We start from the raw sequence: 24,347 nt of genomic DNA on the forward strand, positions 1-24,347 counted from the left end.
TAAAATCAGGCCTACTATTTCAACTGCTGAAAATTGGTGGTTAACATATTGAGCTAATAAAGCTCATAGTAAAAAAAATAATAAAAAAATGGGGGGCCTCCACAAACCTTGATACGGCCCTACGTGCATGTAAAATACACTAGACTCTCGCTAATCCGGCCCTCAATAGTCCGCCATCTCAGTAGTCCGGTCCATATCCGGCCTGTAGCCACTCAAGCAGAAATGAAGCGCACAACAATGAATTATCCTGATCAACAATGTTGTTAGTTAAAAATGTTAAACAATGTTATACATACGTACAGTATTTGAAATTGTGACTTTCTTACAGTAAAGTTCAGTACATACTATGGCTTCTAAAAGGAAACACATAAAGTACAGCCTGTAGCCTATAGTCCCTATGTATTTAAACTACATAGTAGTACGTAATTTCCGACCCTCTCAATAATCCGGCACGCATATGTACAAGGAATGGCCGGATTAGCGAGAGTCTAGTGTATAACAAATTTGTATGATGTAGAATGGATCCATTCATAATGACAAGATTAACATTCAGAAATCAGAAATTGGGTGATGTAATTTGAGCTTACCCTCATTGTTACTTTACATTTAGTCGAATCATCATCCACATCTTCTGAACTGCTTGCATCGTTCTCATAGTAAGAGAAGAAACTAGGTGTGAATGTAAATGCTGCATAAGCTGATCGAGCACAGTTGACAGTTCGGAAAGAGAGTCCTTCATCTTGAGGTTCCACATACATTTCATCACCAATTTTTGCCAGTGAATGAATGGCACGAGCTAGAACTAACAAAACATTTTAATTGGTAGGATAAAGTAATTACACTATAAACTAACATGTCTTAGGAGCTCCAGTGGTAACAGTTCCGAATGTTTAATGGCTTTTCTTTGAAAATTTTATAGGAGAATTAGGAAGTGCTTTAGAACACTGGAAACAATTATAGAAGGAAGTTCAAAGCAAGGAGAAACAAATTAGCACAGCTGCACTAAATTTTGCTTACTGGAGAAATTACGATTTGAGAAGTAGCTTACATGAGAAACCATGCTTTGTAGCAAGCAGCCGTTCTTGCAGTTGCAGCAGATTTTCATGCAAGGATTGACGAAGGTTTCGTGCTTGAGACCAGATATTACATGTTGAGGTGTTGGAAGCACTTAATGACATTATTTTAATGCTAAGAGCCCTAAACCTGACCTACCTAATATAATAACAAAGGCATTTAGGGATGTTTTATTACAGCGGTATGATTTTACAATACCGGACACTTTCCCAATTTCTTTCATATTTCACATACTCAATAATTTAGGGTTCGTAATCACGAATCTGCAGTTAAAATTTGGCGCTCACATGTTGAACTTGCAAAATAATGTGTAGAAGGTTGCAATTTTACAATAAAAAAAAGGCATAATTTCGTTAATAATTTGAATACTCACTAATTATGGAGTCCTGATGATGTATCTGCAGTTAAGATTTGGTGGTCATGTGTAGAAATTGTAAATTAACGTGTAGAAGTTGTAAATAACATTGTGAATAACCACTCTGATTCTCGATACATAAACAATGATGGGAGCCATTTTTCTCTTTATGAACAAGTGACGTTTGCAATTCGTTACGTTGCGTTCAGTACACAAGGTTGCTAAAGTGTTGTGCGATAAATGAGACCCTCAGTTGTTCATGTGAGGAAGATGGCGTCTTTTGAAGGAAAGAAGTAATGTCTTTTTTCCGTTAAGTTTTGCTTTGGAAAAAGCCATTCTTAAGTTAGTTTCAGTTGTGTAAATATTAATAATACAGGGGCATTCATTCAAATTTCGCATTCTCACTATTTTAGGACACTTGATCAAGATTCTGTGGATGAAATTTGTCACTCAAGTGCTACGAAACTGACATTTTTTGATGGTGCCTGGTCGCAATTAGCCTTAAACCCCTCTCACGATGCACGGGTAGCCTCACAAACCATGCACACGTAGCCCCACATACAATTCATGGCAAGGTTAGGTTAGGCAAACATAGTTAAAATTTGGGGCCGTAGTAATATCAGGAACATATATTTCGTTCTTTAAGTATTCGAAACGCAAAATCTTGCGATAAATAATGAACAGTTGTGCATTGTCGGTTGCCACCACTGACCCCCTTCTTTTGCATGTTCCACACATGAGCGCCAAATTTTAACTGCAGATTCGTGATTAGGAGCCCTAAATTATTGAGTGTGCAAAATATGCACGAAATTGGGGAAGTGTCCGGTATTGTAAAATCGTTCCAACCTAACAACAAAAGAATCTACAAACAAAACCCCGCTTCGCACCTCACGCACATGAGTAGATAGCAGCAGTAGTCCCTACGACCCTATCTAAGATGACAATAAACTAATGACTACTGGCAAACAAAGAATCACATGGAAGGAAAAGTCGTTCCCAGAAAACACGTTGGCTAGACTCTACTTTACGTCCTTATCTGCATGGTGATTGCTTCTTCGTGTTCGCGGTGCACGTTCGTGGTGCGGCAGCCGGCATCTCTTCGGTTAAGTACCTTTTTCTTTTTACACTTTCTGTTCACGATAGCGCCACTAACTATTCACGGGGACGAGGTATGCCTACGAGGTTAGGTTAGGCCTGTTAGGTTAGGTTCCATTAGTACTCATTCACCCCTAAATATGTGCTTAATCATCGAAAAAATTCCTCAGTACGTTAAATTACGCATATCCGGACAACATCGGTTTTTCTCGATTTACTCCTCCAGGAAATATTTCCTCGCTTTGGGATTTACGTTGTTGAATTCCTTATAAAATAAGCTTTCCAACGATATATGACACGTGTTCCTTAGGAAAAGGACGTAAAGTAGAGTCTTACCAACACGTTGAAAGTAATCAGTAAGACTCTTAAGTATGCGTTATTAAAAAAATCGAACAATGTAAAAAATGTGTGTGTGCCGTGATTAGTTCGGCAGTAAACTATCGGAACATGGACCCCTGTGTAATTCATTTGTGTACTTTTTACTATTTTTATAATTTGAAAAGAATTGTTGTATTTTAGAATATACTACTTGAAGACTGGCATACATACATGTACATATGCCTACACATAATTCATATCATCTTAGTACACTCAGGATTAAAATATGATTAATGTCAAATTTTTTTTCTGAAATTTTTGCACAGCTCACTAACAAGGAAACTGATATTATACACTACAACAAAGTAATCATAACACGTACCTTTTACGTTCAACCCAGGAATTAAACACTTCATTTTAATTAAAATTATTAGCTCACTTCGACATGTCGATGGAAAGTTGGATCTCCTCTTTCCACGACAATGTTACACAAATATTTTTCCGTATAATATCATACGAACAGAGCATGACATGTATGTACAGACCGAAACGATGATTATAAAGTGTCTTCGTTCGCTCTCTCTTGAATATTTATGAAAGCAAATTGCAAAACTAAACTTGAACTTGTCAGTGCGCCATTCAAATTCAGCAGCAGCAGCATTTTATTTACAAAGAAGGTGATTGTGATGTAAATAAAAAATAACTTTCACACTGGCGTTCCGATCAACAAATTATGTAGTAAATACCATGCGATGCAAATCGTAAAATAATGATCGTAACTATTGTATCATACGCATAATTCAAAAAGGCGTTTTATAGAAAAGAAATAGATACTTAAGACATGCTATCACGATGTTCAAAGTAGAGTCACAGTCTGTGACTCGCAGATAATGATTTGGGAAGAGTGTGAAAAGAATTACCACAACCACTAACACTATCACACTTAGGGTGGTGGTGTTTTGTTTTTGTTGTGATTAACTAGTAGACGTATTTTACTAATTATGATTCCCAGTAATTTATAGACAAGATTGGTGGATTTCACGTAGCTTAGCATCACATCATACGTGAAAAACTATAGTGGTTCTTCGCAATACAAAACGGTGTAAGATTGAAGCAGGCTATAATGGTAAAAACAATGAATTGACTACTTAGTGTATTTTGATATTATAATGTACATATATGGGTTCGTTGGTACTCGTTTAAGATTCGGGGAAATTCCCCACTACTAAAATCTATGCTAGGTTTTAAATGGCTGGAGACCATCCTTGAGAAAAATACCGCAAGGTGGAAAGTCTGTATGGACAAAACACACTAAAATGAGGAAAATAGTCTCAATTGCAAACTTACGATATTAAACTACTGTATATGCTGAAATGCCTACCTGGGCGAAATACTGGATTTCCTGCAGGTAAAATTTGTACTCTTACAGATGAGTGGCCGCGGTGGCTCAGTCAGTAACGTGGCTGACTACCATGCTAAAGGTCCCGGGTTCGATCCCCGGCCAGTTCAAATCCGGGAACTTTTCTAACGTTGGAAGGGGCCCCAGCGCCTACCCCAGCATCGAATGACATGGGTACCTGGGGGAAACCCTGGGGGGTATAGGCGGTCAGGGGCATGATGCTGATCACTTCACCCCCACTCATGACCGGATCAAGAAAGTGTGGGGCGTTACCCCCACACCCCTTATACGACTTCATGGCGTGGTGCTTTACTTTACAGATGAGACTTGCTAGCTGTTATGTTGATTAGGATTTTTTGTTTCATGTCCAGAATATTGTAAAACTTGTGGATATACCATGAGTCAAAGAGGTCTGAAATATTGAATATTAATACTTATTACAGTATTATTATTACTTATTAAAAGTCCTGTTTGTGAGAATGTGCTTTTGTGCAGTATGCTGAGACGATTCTAAATTAATAGCATAAACATCACAGCACAATTTTTGTTGTGTATTTACAGTGCAAATTAACAGTGAATTAAATAAAAGTGTTTATGTCTGTTTTTATCTTTCCATTCAGTTGGTGCTTGTCCTTGGCGATCTTCATGTTCCCCATCGCTGCAGCAATCTGCCTCCTAAGTTCAAGAAGTTGCTTGTACCAGGTAGAATCCAGCATATTCTGTGTACTGGAAATTTGTGTACCAAAGAATCCTATGATTATTTAAAGACTTTGGCAAGTGATGTGCATGTCGTGCGGGGAGATTTTGATGAGGTAAGCCAAACATTATGAATTTTTACATAAACATGACTTGTAATTTTATTTTTTGGGTTAACACTTGAGACCAAGAAAGGCCAATTGATGAAAATTTGAGTACTTTCTTGTAGAAGCAACGAATGATATTTTTATGCTGCAATATGGATAGGCTAAAACAATTCAGGCTAATTCAAAATTACCAAATGCCCCGGGTATCTGGATTGGTATGAATCTTATTCGCAAATACACCTCTTTCTCTTTTTGTTATTAGAAATTAGAATTAGAAATTCTGTATTCATGGGCAAAGTTAAGCCTGTGGGTGCTGTACCACTTAACCTGCAAAACTTGCACATTCAATCAAAAAATACAGTACTACTATGATACATACATGCATTGAATTACATTTATCCCTACTAAATATTTCAGCAATGGAGACCATACTCATTCACACAAAGCAAAAGTTATTCATTGCGGGTTGAAACCTGCGTCTTGTATTTTGTTTCGATTTCAACAGGAGCATGCTGAATCTAAACTCCAGGACAAGTTACGTTTGCACCAACGTTTCACATATCTAGAACAGCGGCGGCCGGTGGCTCTGAATTAGGTGAAGACCTAACAGGAAAAAATGGAAAAATGGGGTGTTTTGTTAGATACATTTTCTAATAGGTATTTAATTAACTATTGATATAATTTTCTCCCCTACTAGCTCTTCACCTAAGTCAGACACACCAGTTGCCGCTTGTCTAGACCCAAAGATATGTGCATATCCAATTGATATGACAAGAATAATTCCTCAGTAGTATATTCTTCAACAAGAATATACTTACTTACTTTTTACTTATTCCGATCCTCTTCTACCGATTGGTGTCGAGGTTTTGTAGAGAGCTTGCCATCTGTCACAATCTTCTGCCAACTTCCTTCCTTCACTCCACGTGATGTTCCTCCTTCCTTCACTCCACGTGATGTTCCTCCTGCTCAGGATATCCTTCATTCCCTCATTTCATGTCCTACGTGGTCTTCCTTTCGGTCTCTTTGCATCCAATCCTCCCATTCTTGCTTCCCATACCTGTTCCTCAGTAGTATATTCTTCAACAAGAATATAAGCATATGAAACAGCTGGCGTAGCTGTTACAGCAAAATCAGAAAGATGTTGAGGTGTTGTAAACAATTTTTAACATTTGCAAGAAGGGTTGTCTGAAATGCAAGATTAGACAAGATTTTGTAAAAATCACTATTTTTAAGAACCATAACTCTAGAACTAGTAGACTTGGGAATGGAAAAATGTTGTGTTTTTTTACTTTCTTGTCAGACCCTACAAATATACAACATTTTATAATCATCTCAGATGGTGATGTACATTTTTATGTTTAACTGTGTTGATTTGATATGGAATGTCCCTTAAAATAAATCTTGTTCAGCTGAAAGATGGGGGGGATAGAGGTTCGTGTCAAAAGGTAATCATTCCTTGTGTGCCATTGTTGGCATGTGGTGCAAGTTACATTCTATCGTATTTCATTTGAAATTAGATTGTATTGTAGTATGATTGAATAGAAAGAAAAAGAAATAATACCTTGTCACTTCCAGAACCTCAATTACCCAGAGCAGAAAGTGGTGACGGTGGGTCAGTTTCGCATAGGCCTGACGCATGGGCATCAGGTTGTTCCGTGGGGCGATCCTGAGTCTCTAGCTCTCATCCAGCGACAGCTTGATGTGGATATCCTGATTTCTGGCCACACACATAAGTTTGAAGCATACGAGCATGAGAATAAATTTTACATCAACCCTGGATCTGCTACTGGTGCCTACAATCCTTTAGACACGTAAGTAAATCATCTTGTATTTTCAGCATTTCTGTCACATGTACATTGATTGATTTGGTATATTTGACTTTGCATTTCTGTCACTTTTGGCTAATCCCGAAGATGAGGATGAGTAATGATATGATGAAATGAAGGGCTGCTCACAAGGAACACCCATGGCCATCCTGGGATTCGAACCTGGGACCCTGGACATCATGGCATGCTGTGCTAACCACTCTGCCATGGAAGTTGGCACTGCATGTAAGGATAGTTATTTCTGATAAAAAAATTCCTAACAACTTACTGCATTGTACAAAACCAATTTCTGGTTTTTACCGTTTGCGCTGTTGTTCCACAACATTTTTTGGGTGAATTAACTGAACTTGTAAAGTTTGTTTCTTAGAATTCTTGTTTCTTTTAACATATAATATTTGTAGGTGATGGGCGAATTTTACTTTCTGATGGTGTCGAATTCCATAGATGGCAACAAACAAATACTTTATTGTGTTAAGAAATACATAAATAAATATTAAGTAGGGCATGTTTCATAGGTGTAACTTGGAGGAGCAGCAGAATGAAAAAGTTTTGAAATCCATAAAAATATCATCCACAATTATTTTGATAAGTAACTGTTACATTTGAAAAATCATAAAAATCACTAGTTACTTTGCTGTTCATGTTTCAGGATGTTGACAAAAGTACAATTAATTTGCAAATATTCATAAATCTGAAAATTTTGGGAAAGCAAGTGCCACCCTGGCCCCCACAAAAGTATGTTTATATATTTGCAGTCAGTGGTGTGCCCAAGGGGGGGTGGGGTTGGTGAGGGTTATAACCCTCCCCTTTGGCCCAGTATTTCTTTAAAAAGAACATCAAAGGTAGGAAAAGATTGCGAAATGAGGGCTGACTACTAGAAGAAGTGTTCACTTCACAACATCTTATTTGACCGCCCCGAAAGAATTCTAAGTCCCAAAATCGTAAACTTATCAACATTGCACTTCAGCTCCAGGTGAGACTAACCAACTTTGAGTAAGTCCTTCCACTAGACGAAAAACACTGCGGTGATAGGTTTTCAATTTAACACTTTCCATGAACTTAGAAACTACAAATCGCTATTATAATACGCAATCAAACAGAAATAATAAATTGGAAAAAGAACCTTGAAGGATATTTACGATTCTGCTTGCTCGACTTGAAATTTGGGGGGTTTGAAACATTGAATAGAGTTCATCACGTTTGTGCAGAAAGAAGCAAATTTGTGAGGAGTTTATGCGACATTTTATTTACAATACCTTGCATAATATCGAACAGTTCTCAAAAACATATATTTTGCACGACTTGTCGAGAAAATGAGCTTGAAACACATGATGGTGGGAGTCTTCATAACGTCAACATGTTTTTAAGGGTATAACGTCATTAAGTTAACGTAGGGTAGTCGGTTAGGCACTGCTATCCTTATTTTTCATCAAGCGTGAAAGGTAGCAGGTTCAAATCCCACCCTCTCCTCTTTCTTTTTTTTTTCTTTTTTTGTTTGCTGAACAGATACCGTTGATATTAGAATATTTAAAAAATGAATCCGATGCACACTTGAGGGACGTCCCTTCTACACATATTTCCCCTTAGAAGTTGGAGATTTCCAGGATTTAAAGTTAAAACTTTTCTTTTTTAGTTATTGTTGTTAACACACACATCATGATTAATTCACACATAACATATATGTATTCAGGATGCAAAATGTAATGTTATTTAAGTTATGTATTGTTTGTTTTTCACTGACACCTAAAATATTGATTATTTGATTTCGATATTAAGCAGTGATGTAGTGCAGTACTGTAACGAAGGAGAGCGTTTAATGAGTTCAAATTGCTAAGATTTGTAATTTTATGTCCGTTCCTTCTGAATGACTGTTGTCAATCCCCTCACCACCATCTTACCATGCATCTAAAAATAATAGTAAATCGCCAATTAACATAAGTAAATGGTTATTGCGACAGAGGCCGATTCGATAAGAAACTACTAATAAGTATTTATATAGTGAGTGACAAACAAAAAATTCAAAACCTCATAATTATCGTTAATTCCTCACTGCTTTGTATCTAAAATGTTTGTCTTCTTTGAACAGAAAGTACGAGTATCAGATATAACAAACTTTCTGCACTAACTTTCCAATATTCAAAACCACCATTACAGACTTAACTCTATGTAACTTGATTCTGCGCATTCCACGTGGCATGTGACTTCCTCCTATCATCGAAATAACTTTCACTTACTATTTCCTTTCACCTCGTGAAATACAAAGACCAATGTTAACTTCTTAGCATGGTGGATAAACTTTACACCCAACGATATACTTCTGAAAAAAATACTGCCTAGGTGGAGAATCGAACCTACGATCTCCCTCGTAACAATCAAGCACGTTACCTCTTCTCCAGGTAGCTCATGTTAAAATTTGCTACCAGTTTGAAGAAACCAATTCACACATAATGTCATATCTATAATTCCCTCATGGCAATTTTCATGAGGAAACGAATTCAGATAAAATCGAGAAACGCTGAAAGGGAAAAATGATGAACATATCTATTGTTGTTTTGTCAGATTTTGTAAATTGTGTAAAAATTCCGTGTTTTGAGAAGTATTTTGTTGTTTGTTTAAAGTAGGAACAGGAGAGCGAAAAGGAGTCATTTGAACCAGACCCCGTTTGACAAGAAACTTCAGCTTTTTTCCAAAGACTGTATGAAAAGAGGGAGGAACGTATGAAATATAAAATATGTGTGAAATTAAAACAATGGAAACCTTGAAAGGTAATACTAACGAACTTCAAACTATGAAAAACATTTTCGTGGTGGAAAACTCCAAGTCATTTTCGAAATATGAACTTGATGTTTTTCTATATTATGAAGTGGAGATATGGGACGATACGATCCCTCAGCAAGAAAATTTTAAGTAAGCTACCTCCAACATTTTCAATTTTCATGATTACTCATTAGGGTCCGGAAGTTGATGAAAAATCAACTTTTTTTCTGACCCTTAAAAACAATGCTAAACCTGATATCATGTCCGTTTCCCTTCAGTTAGAGCCGGAAAACACTTTCTATTTTACATTTTTGTTTTGCATTTCTCGGACTTTTTTGGCTTTTAGTTTATTTGTCAGTATTTTTAACAGTTTTTGTTGCATTTTTACTTATTTTTTAGGTTTATTTTTCTCTTCCCCTGTTGTTTCGTGCATTTTAAATGCATTTACTAGTAAAACTTACATATTTAGATTTCTTGACATGGTCCATTTAGCAAATTCACCATGAATCGAAAATACGGTGAATGGAAAAGCATAATATTATTCTTAACTGAAATGTTTGGCAATGGATTAAAATACTTTGAGTGAAGATCTACTTTGAGGTTCTTTTCTGGACACTATTATCGCTTTAATCTGTAGTTTTAATGTAAAATTAGTCACAATATTAAATACAATTACACTCTGGTGTACGCGAAGCAGGACTGTATTTTCGGATGCTGGCCAACTACAGTATCATAGAAGGCCCACTCTGAAAGGAGATGAATTGGTTGATTTGGTGTTTTAAGTCAACTTTATGCATAGTAAGGCTAATCGGGACTGGACCTACAGTTTAAGTGGGATCCGAACCGAGTGCATAAAATAACGTGAACCGTGTGGAGTAGGGGGATCGTTTGCTTATGGAATGGAAGGTCATGGGTTCAAACCTACTTCTTTGCAAAATCATTTTCGGGAAGTAAACAGCTTTGGACGAGAATGCTTATCTACGTTTCTTGGATATTTCCGTTGATATTTATGCGATTTATGTCCAGCATTTCCGGATGGAGAAAGTTGACATGTAAGTTCTTAATATGTGTTAACTTATAACAGCTGAAAGAAAGGAAAAGTATTTCCTAAAATCCTGCCAATCACTGAAAGATTAAAAACATTAGTAGAAGCATTACTTGAGGCATGCACGATTAAGGAGTGTGGAGGCTCAGATGACCCAGCATTATGCTAAACATTATCTACCAAGGGAAAGAAACTGTCCTTGCCCTCCCCCACTTTACCCCATCAGTTTTGATATCCAATCGCCGCCACTGAGCATGCATCGCATAAATATTTACAGTAATATCATATAATATTATTAGAACACTTCGTACTCGGTAAATAAAAAGGAAAGGGTGGGATTTGAACCTACGATGTTTCTATCTTGACGAAAACAGTAAAAAAAACTAAAGTGCTGTCATCTAACCAACTACTCCAGGAGATTGCTAACAGCAAGCTCAGTAAAACACGTTAATCTCAGTTGAAGCAACATTGTGTCGGAGTTTCGAACCATTTTTCACCAAGAACCAAGGTAAAGTCACACTTTGCGGAATCGTTTGGTGTTATGCAAGGTATCTTTACTAAACATTTCGCATAAAATCATCATAAATTTACTTTCTTGCATTCAAATGTGACCGCAATTCTTTTCAGGTGGTTGAGAACCTCTTCAGTGTTTCACAATGCACATACATTTTCCTATTTTCAAATGCAGAACGAAGAATCTTGAAATATTTTCAACATTCGTATTTCTACTTAACATTTTTTTGTCTATTCATATATTTTATTACTGCTTTAGGGTATCTTTACTTTATGGAATGTGAAAGAATGAAAAAAAAATCACGAGCGTTTTCATTCAGGAAGAAGAAATGTTGCAAAGTTGGCTACTCTTAGTTGGCTCTGAAGTGCTATGCTGCCAAATTTACGAATTCCGGACTTTAAAATTTTTCAGGGTGGTCAAATAAGATGTTGCGAAGTGTACATAACCCCTCCCTTTCAAAAATCCTGGGCACCCCACTGATTTCAGTAGCTCTCTTGTTGAACTTTCCCCCCCGTTCCTGCACCATAAGGGAGCCAGAGTGGTGTGTATTTGGTAGGGCATCTGACTGTCAAGCAGGAGACCTGGGTTCGATTCCTGGGGTGGTTGCTCAAAGTTTGGAATTTATGCAGTGTCAAAGTGTAAGGGTAAGAAGGAAAAACATTTGTCACACATGAATCATAGATTGAAACTTTATTTTTATTGTTTACATTTACAATAAGTAAACTTGCTCCCTCCCATACGTATGCATTTGTTTGTTCATTCTGTGCTTGTAACTTTTCCAGGTCCATCATCCCCTCCTTTGTACTAATGGACATTCAGAGTTCGACAGTTGTTACATACGTGTATCAGCTAGTTGGGGACGAAGTAAAAGTGGAAAGGATAGAGTACAAGAAGAACTGAGAAGAGCCATTTGAAATGGAACATTGTTAAGTTTAATGTGCGGAGGATATCTCGTAAACGGAAATGTGTGTATATATGTATTTAAATAGTAGCTTATATTTACAATATGATGTTGACTGCTAGGCATTTATTACACTTTTGTGTGTTTTGTAAAGGTATGGATCAAATAAAAACAAAATTATTGATACATGTGCATGAACATGTTTGAAATTCAGATCTTTTCCCAATGACGATGATATTGTTTAAAGTGAATGAACTGTGCATGAAGTGTATAAATTCTGGTCAAGTTGAAGTTGAAATATCAATAACAATATTGAGAAAGATGTTTTGTAATAGTCATTAACTGGAACGTCAAATGTAGTGTTCTTGCATTTCCTTGATTGCCCTTTTGATTAAATTACTTCCCTTTTTCGTTACAAATCAAATGTTAATTCATTACAAATTATGAATAATCAGGAGATTCAAATCTAATTCAGAGATAATTTTCAGTAACAAGATTAGTTTGTAATGATGTATGTTACTTGCGATTGCCATGTCAATCCCTTTTTATACTGACTGAGTGTGGTGATGTGATGCTTTGACCCTGGTACATTGACCTAATTGTGTATTTAAATGAAATTTTGATGGAAACTGGTAACAAATGACAATGATAAAAAATTATACCATCACACAAAAGAAACATTCCATTGTAATATTCAATTTTCCCATACCAGTGTTGAAATAAAAGAATACTGGAATTATATAATTGATCTTTTTCTTTCTTATGATCCATGGTATGTGTATTTTATATTAAAGGGAGTGCATGTGCCTTAGTGTTAAAATACTGAATAGGAAATATTGATGTTCATCTTTTTTGAAGAGTATGTGCTTTTTACAAATAACCCCCCACCACCTCTTACTGTGGATTGTGGCTGTATCCATAGAAACTAATGCAAAAGTGTGCAGTTCCCAAATATCTGAGATGTTTGGAGCCTTTTTCGACAAAGAACAAGACTTTATACCCCAAGCATTTAGTTTCTTCTGCCTCTGTTTCTATTCAACTAGCTGATTATCCAGCGTTGCCCGGGTATTTATTTATCCCAATTATCTATTAGACAGGAAAATAATGGATTCTAACTATAGTGTAAAATGTAACTAATTTTATTTACAGGTATTTAAAAGTATAAGTACAGTATACATATTATAAAGTAAAATCTTTTACAAATTCATTATAATATTAATTTAACTCAAAACTTGATTATAAACAACATTTTTAGTTTCACCTCCAGGAGCAAGAATAAATTAATTGAACAGCATTGGGAGTGTCACTATTCATCTTAGCGACCCCAAAAGCTATGGATTCCACACTAATATCGGTCGTTTTTTTATTATTTTTACATGTCACCCCCTTCCCACCCCCAACCCTAGGGGTGCCAGAGGTGTCTTACTCCCACAGTATTTCTTTCCAGATTGTAAGCCATGTGTGTACCAAGTTTGGCTGAAATTGCTCCAGGCATTCAAGAGTTATGCCGGAACAAACATACATACATATTCAATTCAATTCAAATTTTCTTTATTAAAGGGCGTATGGCTGTTCTCCCACACATCCATTTTTATATATGTGTTTGGTCTAGGAATTAATTTGTGTGCCTGGACAAGAGATGGCGTAACGAGCGTATCGTCCCACAGTTCCGTGTAGCCACACATGCGTTGAAAACTCCTGTCAGCGCACATCATTCGTAGTATAGGGCAGTTGATTGACGCGTCAACAACAGCATTTTGTAGTCAACTGAACATGGCGCAGTTCGTGCCAGATAAAGTGTTTTTGCGGGGTGTTCTGCTTCATTACTTTAACATGCAGAAAAGTGCTACCGAAAGTCATCGTATTTTGGTGGAAGTGTATGGTGACCATGCGCTAGCTGAGTGAACGTGTCAGAAGTGGTTTGCATGGTGTAGAAGTGGTGATTTCGGCCTTCAAGACCAAGAGCGACCTGGACAGCCAAAAAAATTTGAAGACGAAGAATTGACAGCATTGCTCGATCAGGATTCGTGTCAAACGCAGGAAGAACTTGCAGAAGCATTAGGCGTTGATCAAACAACAGTTTCAAAATGCCTCAAAGCCATGGGAATGATTCAAAAGATGTCACATTGGGTTCCACATGAATTGAAAGACAGAGACGTTGAAAGACGAAAAACCATTTGCGAATTGCTGCTTCAAAGACAGAAAAGAAAGGGGTTTTTGCATCGCATTGTTACCGGCGATGAGAAGTGGATCCATTACGAGAACCCGAACCGAAAAAAGGCCTGGGTGAAGCCAGGTGAACCAGCTCCATCACAACCGAAACGAGATATTCACTGTGCAAAGGTTATGCTGTGCATATGGTGGGATATGAAAGGTGTGGTGTACTATGAGCTGCTGCAACCGGGTGAAACTATTAATGGAGAACGTTATCGACGACAATTAATGCGTTTGAAGCAAGCTCTGGCCAGGAAACGACCAGAAGGGGGGAACAGACATGATAAACTTATTTTTTAACATGATAACGCTCGCCCACATGTTGCAAAACCGGTCAAAACCTATTTAGAAAATGTCGGATGGGAAGTTTTATCCCACCCGCCGTATTCACCAGACGTTGCTCCTTCGGACTACTACTTGTTCGATTGCATGAATAACAATTTGATTGGACAGCGATTCACTTCTTCAGAAGATATCGAAAAATGGGTCTCTGACTGGATCGCTTCAAAGGATGAGGACTTCTTTCGCCACGGAATCCGTAACTTGCCTGACAGATGGGCGAAAGTGGTGGCTCGCGATGGACAATATTTTTCTTAAGGTATTTATGTATTTTGTGTTTGAACTACAGCTTCAATGTGTGTGTAACAACTGCACGAATTAATTCCTAGACCAAATATATTATTATTATTATTATTATTATTATTATTTATTATTTCCATAGGGTTACAATTAAGCCATACAACATTTCATTTTGAACAAAATTAATACAAATAATGACTTGATGCCCTATATAGTTAAAAAAGAAATATGCAAAAGCTACATCTAAGGAAAATGTGATGAATTTACATTAGTATATATAGTGTTCTATAGTAGCAATGAAATAAAGAAAGTTTGAGAGTTATACACATTTAGAAGAAATGAAAGTGTAAAGGTGTGTGGGTTTGGATATGAGTGTGTATGGAATTGCTGTTCGAAGTACAGGGATGAAAATTTTAAAATATATGTGTGTGGATGGGGTTGGTGAGGAGGGGGGGGGGGTAAGCACTGAAAATAATATTACTGGAGTTAGAATTTATAGACATGTGAACGTAGAAGACGACAGAACTGCGCTTTGCTGGTACTGAGTTTGATCTTCGTCGGGAGTGAATTCCAGGTTACCCCTGCTAAGTACGAGAAAGACTTCTGACCAAATCTGCTTTTGTTGGGTTTGGGGATTACTAGGTCTCTATGTAAGGACGATCTGGTGTTTCGGGTGCTGAACTCTGAGCGGAGCTTAATCCTATTATGCAATGGAGATGATTTGTTATGTATGCTATGGAATACCTTATTCAAGTAGATGTAATGTATTCTCGAAGTGACTGTAGGTATATTGTAAATCTTGTGCAATTGTTGGGAATTATATTCTTGGAGGTGCATGTGTATGATTCTTAAGCAATTGCTTTGGATAGTTTCAAGCTTCTTCAGATGAGTTATGTTACCGCCAAAAATAAGACTAGCACCATACTCGAATACGGGACGAATAAATGAAAGGTAGAAATGTCTACTCAGATTTCTATTAAGATATTTACGAATTTTTCGAAATATGCAAATATGGTGATAGATTCTACGAATATAGTTATTTATTTGATAATTAAAATTTAGCTGAGGGTCGATAATGATTCCGAGATATTTTAAATGATTGCTCAAAGGTACTCTGGCGTCATTAAGGGTAATATCTATCGTGTTAGCCGGGATTCCCTTACCGGTGTGAAGCACCATGGCCTTCGTCTTTGCAACGTTAAGTTTCAGGTTGTTCATGTTGTACCACGTTAATAGTTTGGGGAATGAGTTTTCCATTTTCTCCTTTACATCCTGGTACGTATCTCCAACATGGACGAGAAGGCAGTCATCTGCGTACAGAGTAATCGATAAATCTGAATTTATTAGTGTGATATCGTCAATAAATAGGTTGAATAATTTTGGGCCAAGTATAGAGCCTTGTGGAATGCCTGCAGACACTGACTGCTCGGTGGAAAGTGAACATCCTACTTTCGTTGATATTTTTCTATTTGCGAGAAAACTTTCCATCCAGAGAATTGTTTTGGTATTGAAACCAAATCTGTTCTTTAATTTTTCTATTAGCAAATTGTGATCAACGGTATCGAAGGCTTTGCATACGTCCAGGGAAATTAATCCAACTAGGGAATTGCTTTTTTTGTCCAGTGTCTCGCGCCATTCATTAATTAAACTAAGTAATAATAGATATAAAATTGGGTTCAGACAGTCAATGAAGATTAAAAATGTTCATTTCTGTGAAGTATTGGTTTCAGGTATTAGTATATACATACATATATACAGGGTGTCATTTTAATGGCACCCACGGACCACGGAAACATATAAAGGACACCAAAACAAACAACTTTTCTCAGAAACATTTTTCTTGTTGGTGCATCATTTCGTCGCTACAGTCGTTCAAAAAAATCCCGTTTTGCTGCCTGAATGCTAGCAACCACACACAATATTGAATTGCATTTGTGTAAAACTGTAATTTTCTTTTGCTTATCATAAAATTCTATGATTCCCTCTTCCAAATAAACGTAACCGGACATTTCTATCACCAACTGTTGCCGAATTATTCAAATTTGTTATTGGTATATTTTCATCCGGACACACTGTATTTAAAATATTGGCCTGTTGTGTTCTCTAGCTGACTTTCAGTGTCACGAGTGCCCTCATCACATTCTAATTAGATGACGTAAACGGTAGTTTGAGAGGCATCATTGTTGTGGAAGGAGTGAGAGGGACAATCTTTGTGGAATTAGGTGCATTATTTACTCAATAAGTCTACGCTGTTTCTAATGGGTTTTCGTACTACATGCAGTGGCGGCCGGGAGACAGAGAGAGAGAGAGAGAAAGAAAGTGAAGCGCGAATGGAAAAAAGAAACAAGCGAGAGAAGGAACAATATAGAAGAAAAAGAGACAGAATCAAGAGAACGTAGAGGAATAGCGGAATATCGCTTGAAAAAAGAGAGTAAAGAAGAAACAGACAGAAAATCGGACAAGAAACATAGAAAAGTAGTTATCAAGAAGAGAGGAAGTGAACATGGAACAAAGACGAAAGAAGATACAAGGATAGAAATATATGAATAGAAGAGAGGGAGGATGAAGTTGCGAATTTTTCCTTAAAACCACCCCTTGACCCCACCATGCAGAAAGTACAAATCCATGTCGCGTCCATCCATTGAACTTGACATTGCTAAAAATAGGACAAACTCCACTGCTGGACCATAAACTTTCATAAGCCTGTTGAATTTCCTGGTCACATTCAAATGTGAATTTCTTATCTTGTCACCGCTCATTAACTGGGTAAATAACGCCTAGGTATGCTTTGCTGACCTCAAATTATTTTAATGTGAACTTTCAAAACATGCTCGAATGTGTTGTTATGAATATCTAGCCATGATAACAAAGAGAGTAGAGTTTTCATACTGAGATAGGACCGAGAACAAAACAGGTTATACAGGAAGGGATTCTTCACTTACCGTCAGACAGCAATAGAAGGGCAAGGTTTTATGTAGGGCTGGGCCGATAAAGATCCCCATAATCGTCCTCACTGCTTTTCTGGCATTTTGGTTCTTCATGGGTTCCGCAAAATTGACGCGCGACACTTTAGCGGAGTAGAAATATCCTGGAAGTTATGCAAAAGTCGAAGTATCTTTTTTCTTTCAGCAGTTTTGTGCGAAAAACTGAATTCTGATAGCATGTACGAGTAATTTAATATTCTGATGTGATTACTAAGTATTTTAAAGCAAATATCTTGTTAAATTGATGCATATAATTAGAATCGAATACTTACACACTAATATTTTGAATAATTATGAATTATTATAATTGTCAAGTATCCGTATCGGTGGGCATCGCTATCGGCACAGCGCTATCTTTTTTCTTTACTAATCCACCTGAGAACAGGACACAATCAGCAAACCATTCTCATCTCATTTCTGAGGCGAGGAAATCGGCAGCGCTACCAACCTCGGAGATGTGATCAGCACTACGCTCCGGGAGCCTTTACGCCCAGATACTTACTGATTAGAGGCTGAATGAGCTCCAGAGACGCTTTGTGCAGATCAATATGTGGATGTATTAAGATAAGCTCAAAGACGGATAAAAATATTGTAATTATTGATAACATTTGATCTGTTAAATTAGATGGTTTAAGAAGATGCCATGGGCTTAATTTGTAATTGATTACAAGCAATGTAAATTTGTTCCCCCCCCCCCCCCCAAGCCAGTTTTGTCTTAATAAGTGAAGAAAAGTAAACGCAGAGAATAAACATTAGTATGAACGAGGCCGAATTCTGTTCATGTCTCGGGTCTAGAAATGTCAAAGCTTCAAGTACTCGAATTAAGATCTCGATACCAAAGGTTCTGAACTCGAGTCAGGCCCGTAGCCAGGAATTCTTAGTAGGGGGGGCAAAGTCAATCCCAGAGGGGGCAAATTTTTAATATATTGTGTCGCATTGGCAGATATAGCAGGGTACACTTGCCCCCCTCCCCCAAAAGCTATAAGTAACAGGAAAGGTATGATATCTTGAAACTCCAAAGAAACAGAAAAAGTTCGAGCAACATCAAATAACAGTATTTCGATAATGACCTTTTCGGGCTGCCAAATAATACAAAGATAAAGTCTGGTCGGGACTGTATCTACTTGATATTTACAGGTCGATAATGTTAATAGACCATTAATATGTACCAGCAGCTTTGAGCCTCTCTGCAGAGCTGATTAAGGGAGCCCTTTACAAATCGTTCTTCATAATGTTTCCCTCTAGTTTCCAGTATGCAAGATTTTTACGCACAAAGGAATCTAATGAGAATCCAACTACAAATTTTGTCGCTTTTTAACCAAAATAATAAATCTGAAACACTGTCACATTTTCATCATGTTTGATAATAATTTGACCAACTAAGATGTCCTACATCTTTCACCAGCCAACCTCTAGGGTGGGATGGTTACACAACACACTACGAAGCCAAGGGTCCCAGTTTCGAACCTGGGAATGAGTGTTCTTTGTGAGCAGAGGCAGGCACGTATCCAGGAATTCCTTTCGGGGGGGGCTCAACACCATTTTTTTAAGGGGTATAGTAAGAACCTCACAATTGTGTGTTTAAGACCAGAGGTGGCAATTGGGTTCCAAAACGGGGGAGGGGGGAGGGTGCGGAGGGCGTTGCAAGGAAAGTTTACTTTATTTTGGTAGCCAAGGCTTAACATTAAGAGGTCATAATGTTCAGGCAAAAAAATAAAAAATGGGGAACAACTATCTCTTAAATCGTTGTCACTGTAAGGCTGTCATTTTAATCAGAACGTGAAATCGGAACATTTTTTACCACTCGACTTCTCTGTTTCCATGCATTAATATTGTTGTGCCGGAACCATCTCAATATGTGTGTTTGTCCATTTCATCTCATCAGACATAAAAACATCTATGGTGTCTTTGAGTGTTTTGACTAAGCTGTTACACATGCACGGGATGGACAATCCACTCGACAACGCGAGATTCAAATTGTGGGCTGCGAACTGGACGCAGACAGCTCTCGAATATTTCTCTCTGATTCGAGCCTGAACACCACTAACGTGTCTTGCCCTCCCATTTTTTCAGCTCTTATAAAAGCCGAAACCCACCAAATTGTTCAGATTCAGGCCTTAGCACTCACAAGTGTTCAAAAATGCCTGTCACAGTTTCCGCTGTCTTGTCATATATCGGCACGAAACAAAGGAAGTCTTCTCGAATACAGGTGGATCACGAAACAATTAATGCACAGTGAAAACCCCTCCGTTCCCAACACATCTAATGTTTCGTCTCCCAGTATGATGAAATGCTTACTCATATATCTCCAGTGTAATGCCCAAGGGAGGTTTGGTGAGGTAATAACCAGTGCCGTAGCGTTATAGTACGCCCGGCGTTCCCAGATTTAAAATTTCAAAAATGCTTAAATGCTGTGATTATAAAGTAAAACGTGACTAATTTCATATATGTTTGACCTTCATGACATTATAATAGCTATTTTTCGCGATCCTCTTGCAACGCTCCACTCTCAACACTCGTTCTAGCATCTCTTTTCAATGCCTTTCCCGGCCGGACGCCGAACAGGTTCGGCGTACAGAACTCTATATTCCTTGCTGCCTTTATGGAGGGAAAGCTTCGATTTCTACAGCACGTGTGTAAATGGCCTCTCTTACGCCCGCGTACGAGAGGTCTACCGTGATTGGTTCATGTGACCCTTCCTGCCTTCTGAAGCAGACGACAGCGGCAGAATTCCTACCCGTTCTTCGCTCTTCGCGCTCATGCAACGCGTGCTATGTGATGCTACAATACACAATATTGACTGACGTAACTTTACCAATCTCAAATATACTGCTTCTTAATGGCCACTGCATTGTATAATTTATCGCACGAACAGCGATGTGTATTAGAAACTAAAAGATCAACACAGTTTTTGTCAAATAAGTTGGTGAAGTCCTCGTGGTAGAAATTCAGCCTGTGGCTGCTCTACCACTTAACCCGCAAAACTATTATTTTTTTATTGTATTTTTTCGTTATTATCTAACTACTTAATATTGTGTGAATGGAAATGTTTAGCATTCATTTGAAAACTCTTAACATCGAATGGTCTCTGGAGAAAATTATTTTAAAATGTTTATCAGCATTCTCAAGATGTAATAAACAGTGGTCTGAATTACTAATCGGCACTGTTACGTCAGTAGAGTGTACGATATTTGGATCATCCACTCTGCTTTTCACAGTGCGCCAAGACGACAGAGGTCCCTGGTTCGAATCCCGGCGTGAGCACGGGTGTTCTTTGTCAGTGTCCCTTCCTTCATCAATATCATCACTCATCTTCATATTCGCAATTAACCAAAAGTGGTAGAAAAGCGAAATAAAATAAACCAAATCAATCAGTAGTTGGATCGCCCACAACAATGACGTCTACTGTTGTGCAGAGGCGCTTGTGATTCAGGTAGGTTTTTAATGACTTGCGTCATGCAGAAAGATATAAAAAAAGGTATAGAACACCAGAGTTCAAAACATCTGTGGCATAGTGAGGCATCTAATTTTCTAGCTAAAACATGCAATGATGATGTTTTATTGAAAACCGAGCTTACTTCAGGCAAATAATACCTGTGGCGACTAATACCATAAGTAAATTATTAAGCAAGAAAGGGCCGACTCTTCCTTCGGACTTGGCGTTCCCACCCGAAATGTCCATGCTACGCCACTGGTAATAACCCCATTTGACCCAGTATTCCCCCTCTCCCTTCCGAAAATCCTGGGCACGCCTCTCTTTATCTCGGACATTTTTTAAAATCAACTCACCAGAAGTTTTTATCATCGTATTGGAGATTGAAGTAAGATGCGTTCTTCCTGCAGGTTTGGATATGATCCTTTAGGGTGCTGTTGTCTGCCTGCTTTCACAGCTAACCTTAACAAGACCCTAATTTTCCATCCTTGTGACTTGGATTTTCAAGACTTAGGAAGGTTTCAGACCGAAGGGACACGCGATACATGTCGATTGGAATGGGCCAATCAACAGCAACGTTTCACACCGTAGCGACACAAAAGGCCGCACAAATATAATTTCGATTTGTGAAATCCTCAGGCGACAGGGTGTGAAATCTCCCTTATTAGGCCACTGTCATTGTCACCTCGAAGTAGTAGCTCTTGTTGACCACAGAAAAAATATCCTCAACCGGTGATAATGCTCCTCAGTTTTCTTCTCTCTCCTATATTTTCTGTGCTTGTTACGATTTGATATACACAGGACATGTACTATGTAGACATTTTAACGAAAAATCGGTTGAAGTCAAGGATGGCTAGGTGGCTCAGTTGGTAGAGCCCTGATTTGGGACCTGGTAGAGCCTGCAATTTCCGCCTAAAATGTCTACATATGCAACATCTTCTTGCTTTCTCTTCTCAACATTCATACAATTTTCGGTTGTCTCTTTATGGTAGTTAAGTGTTTGAATGTATTTTGAACCCAGTAGGCTTAAACAAAAGTATTTTTTTATACCATGAAATTCTCGGACTGCATATACGAAATTTAGTTCTGGCAAAACTAAATCATCACTCAAAGCTTTGCTTTTCAGTTGATCTATGCAGTTTATTTCTGTTTTAATAAACCACTCCAATATCCGGTACTGCTGAAATATTCACTTTAGAGAGAGACCTTTGATCTCTTCGGCCCTCGAACCGAACTAGCACTACAAAGAGGACGCTGACTGATCTGATCACCAACTACTGTATGAATTGTCACACTTACCTCTGAAATCTCATTAACCGATTCTTTGTACAGATCAACCGAAAAATTGAATCCGCGTATTTATATTCTCATTATATTCTAGAACGTTCCGCAGATAAAACGATTCGTTAATATCGCCAGTAGTTGACTCCTTCTCTCATTCAAGAACGTACACCTTCCCGCCTTCCAGAGATTAGAAATTACAACGAATCGCCCTAAGTGTGGCGCTACCTTTGTTGTGCAGCTTCCAAATGCTGACAAGTATCTACATAGTGCTCAAGTGCGCTGCGAGAACACCGAAAGCACAAGAAAAGTGTACGTGCAATATTATCAACAACAGGGTTATAGAACATTCTCCGTCTTGCCTCAATAATTGTCTATCTCCGTAAATCATCGTCACATTATTCAAAAAGCCAAAAACCTGATTTTATCTAGTGTAAAATAAAAAAAATCCTGGGGGGGGGCTCGAGCCTCCTGATTACCACCTTGGATACGTACTATTGACAATAATAGGGTTATAGAACACTCTCCGTTTTGTCTCGATAATTATTTCTCTCAGATTTATAAATTTATTATTTTCACATTATTCAAGACGCCAAAAATCTAATTTTATCTCGTGTAAATTGAAAAATTTCCTGAGGGAGGGAGGGGGGGGCTCGAGCCATTAACTATAACAGGGGTATAAAACATGCTCCGTCTTGCCTCGATAATTATTTCTTTCCTTACATTATTTTCACATTATTTAAGAAGCCAAAAACCTAATTTTATCTAACGTAAACTGAAAAATTTCCTGGGTTAAGGGTCTAGCCCCCTGTGCCCCATCTTGGATACGTGCTATTATCAATAACAGGGTTACGGAACATTCTCCGTCTTGCCTCGATAATTATTTCTCTCCTTTAATTATTGTCACATTATTTTATTTCACACCACAAGAAATCAAAAACCTCTTTTTATCTAGTGAAAAACTAAAACTTTCGGGGGGGGCTCGAGCCCCCTAAGCCCCCCCTCTGGATACGTGCCTGAGCAGAGGCGCAACCACTGGCGTACGCTACCGCCCCCTCATAAATTTTGAAAAATCGACATTTTCAAGTAAAAGCACCATTCTGGATAAACCAGAGTGGAAAATTCAAGCCCTATAAAATTATCCCCAGGTGACATTTTTGAGAGTGGAATGTTGTAAATATACGATATATCTTATTGTGTATGCCGCCCACTAGAAAGCAGACAGGGATGCCAAATTTTGAAAAACATTGGGTTCTTATAAGTTTAAAAAATCTCAAATTCTCCCTTCCATGTATTATGATATTAATACGCACCATACTCGCTATATTAAAAATATTATTTATTCATTTTAATACGATAATATATAACAATAACAAATATAATAATAATAACACGAAAAATTATTAGGTGCGCTATGTTCCCACTGATCCCTATAAGTTTGCGTCACTGAAAGCATCCATCTTTACAATTCCAGCCAATCCAGAAAAAAAAACCTGCGTACGCCAGTGGGCGCAACCACGAATTTTTGTCTGGAGGGGGGCCAGTACCAGGACAAACATGCAAATAATAATAATTGTAATATAATGGTGGTAGTGGTAGTAATAATAGTACCATCAAAGACGTTATTAAAAATCACGCAAGAAGGGGTTAGAAGTCGGTGCTAAAGCATTTGTGATGGAACAAATGATTTGGAAATATTTTTCCAACACGTTCAATTTCACATTAGCTAATACTGGAAAACAAGCACACAACTATATTTTTGAAAGACA

General features: G+C 37.8%; 2 protein-coding genes across 2 annotated transcripts in view; one reads left to right on the forward strand and one right to left on the reverse strand.

Annotated features, from left to right (window-relative positions):
- Rad9 (cell cycle checkpoint control protein Rad9) overlaps positions 1 to 3,514 on the reverse strand; it is a 28,072-nt gene extending 24,558 nt beyond the window's left edge. The window contains exons 1-2 of the mRNA XM_083129214.1: positions 3,225 to 3,514; positions 588 to 802 (exon numbers count right to left, since the gene is read on the reverse strand). Of these exons, the coding sequence (XP_082985340.1) occupies positions 588 to 802; positions 3,225 to 3,258 (249 nt within the window). The 5' untranslated portion in view covers positions 3,259 to 3,514. The remainder of the gene's footprint in view (positions 1 to 587; positions 803 to 3,224) is intronic.
- Positions 3,515 to 3,789: 275 nt separating this feature from the next.
- On the forward strand, positions 3,790 to 12,831 carry Vps29 (vacuolar protein sorting 29). Its single transcript, XM_083129215.1, has 4 exons — positions 3,790 to 3,968; positions 4,862 to 5,053; positions 6,620 to 6,855; positions 11,969 to 12,831. The coding sequence occupies exons 1-4, from the start codon at positions 3,966 to 3,968 to the stop codon at positions 12,084 to 12,086; spliced, it is 549 nt and encodes a 182-aa protein (XP_082985341.1). The 5' UTR covers positions 3,790 to 3,965; the 3' UTR covers positions 12,087 to 12,831.
- Positions 12,832 to 24,347: the final 11,516 nt, after the last annotated feature.

This window comes from Lepisma saccharinum, chromosome 9, assembly GCF_977018435.1.
Source record: "Lepisma saccharinum chromosome 9, izLepSacc3.1, whole genome shotgun sequence".
Taxonomy (NCBI): Eukaryota; Metazoa; Arthropoda; class Insecta; order Zygentoma; family Lepismatidae; genus Lepisma; species Lepisma saccharinum.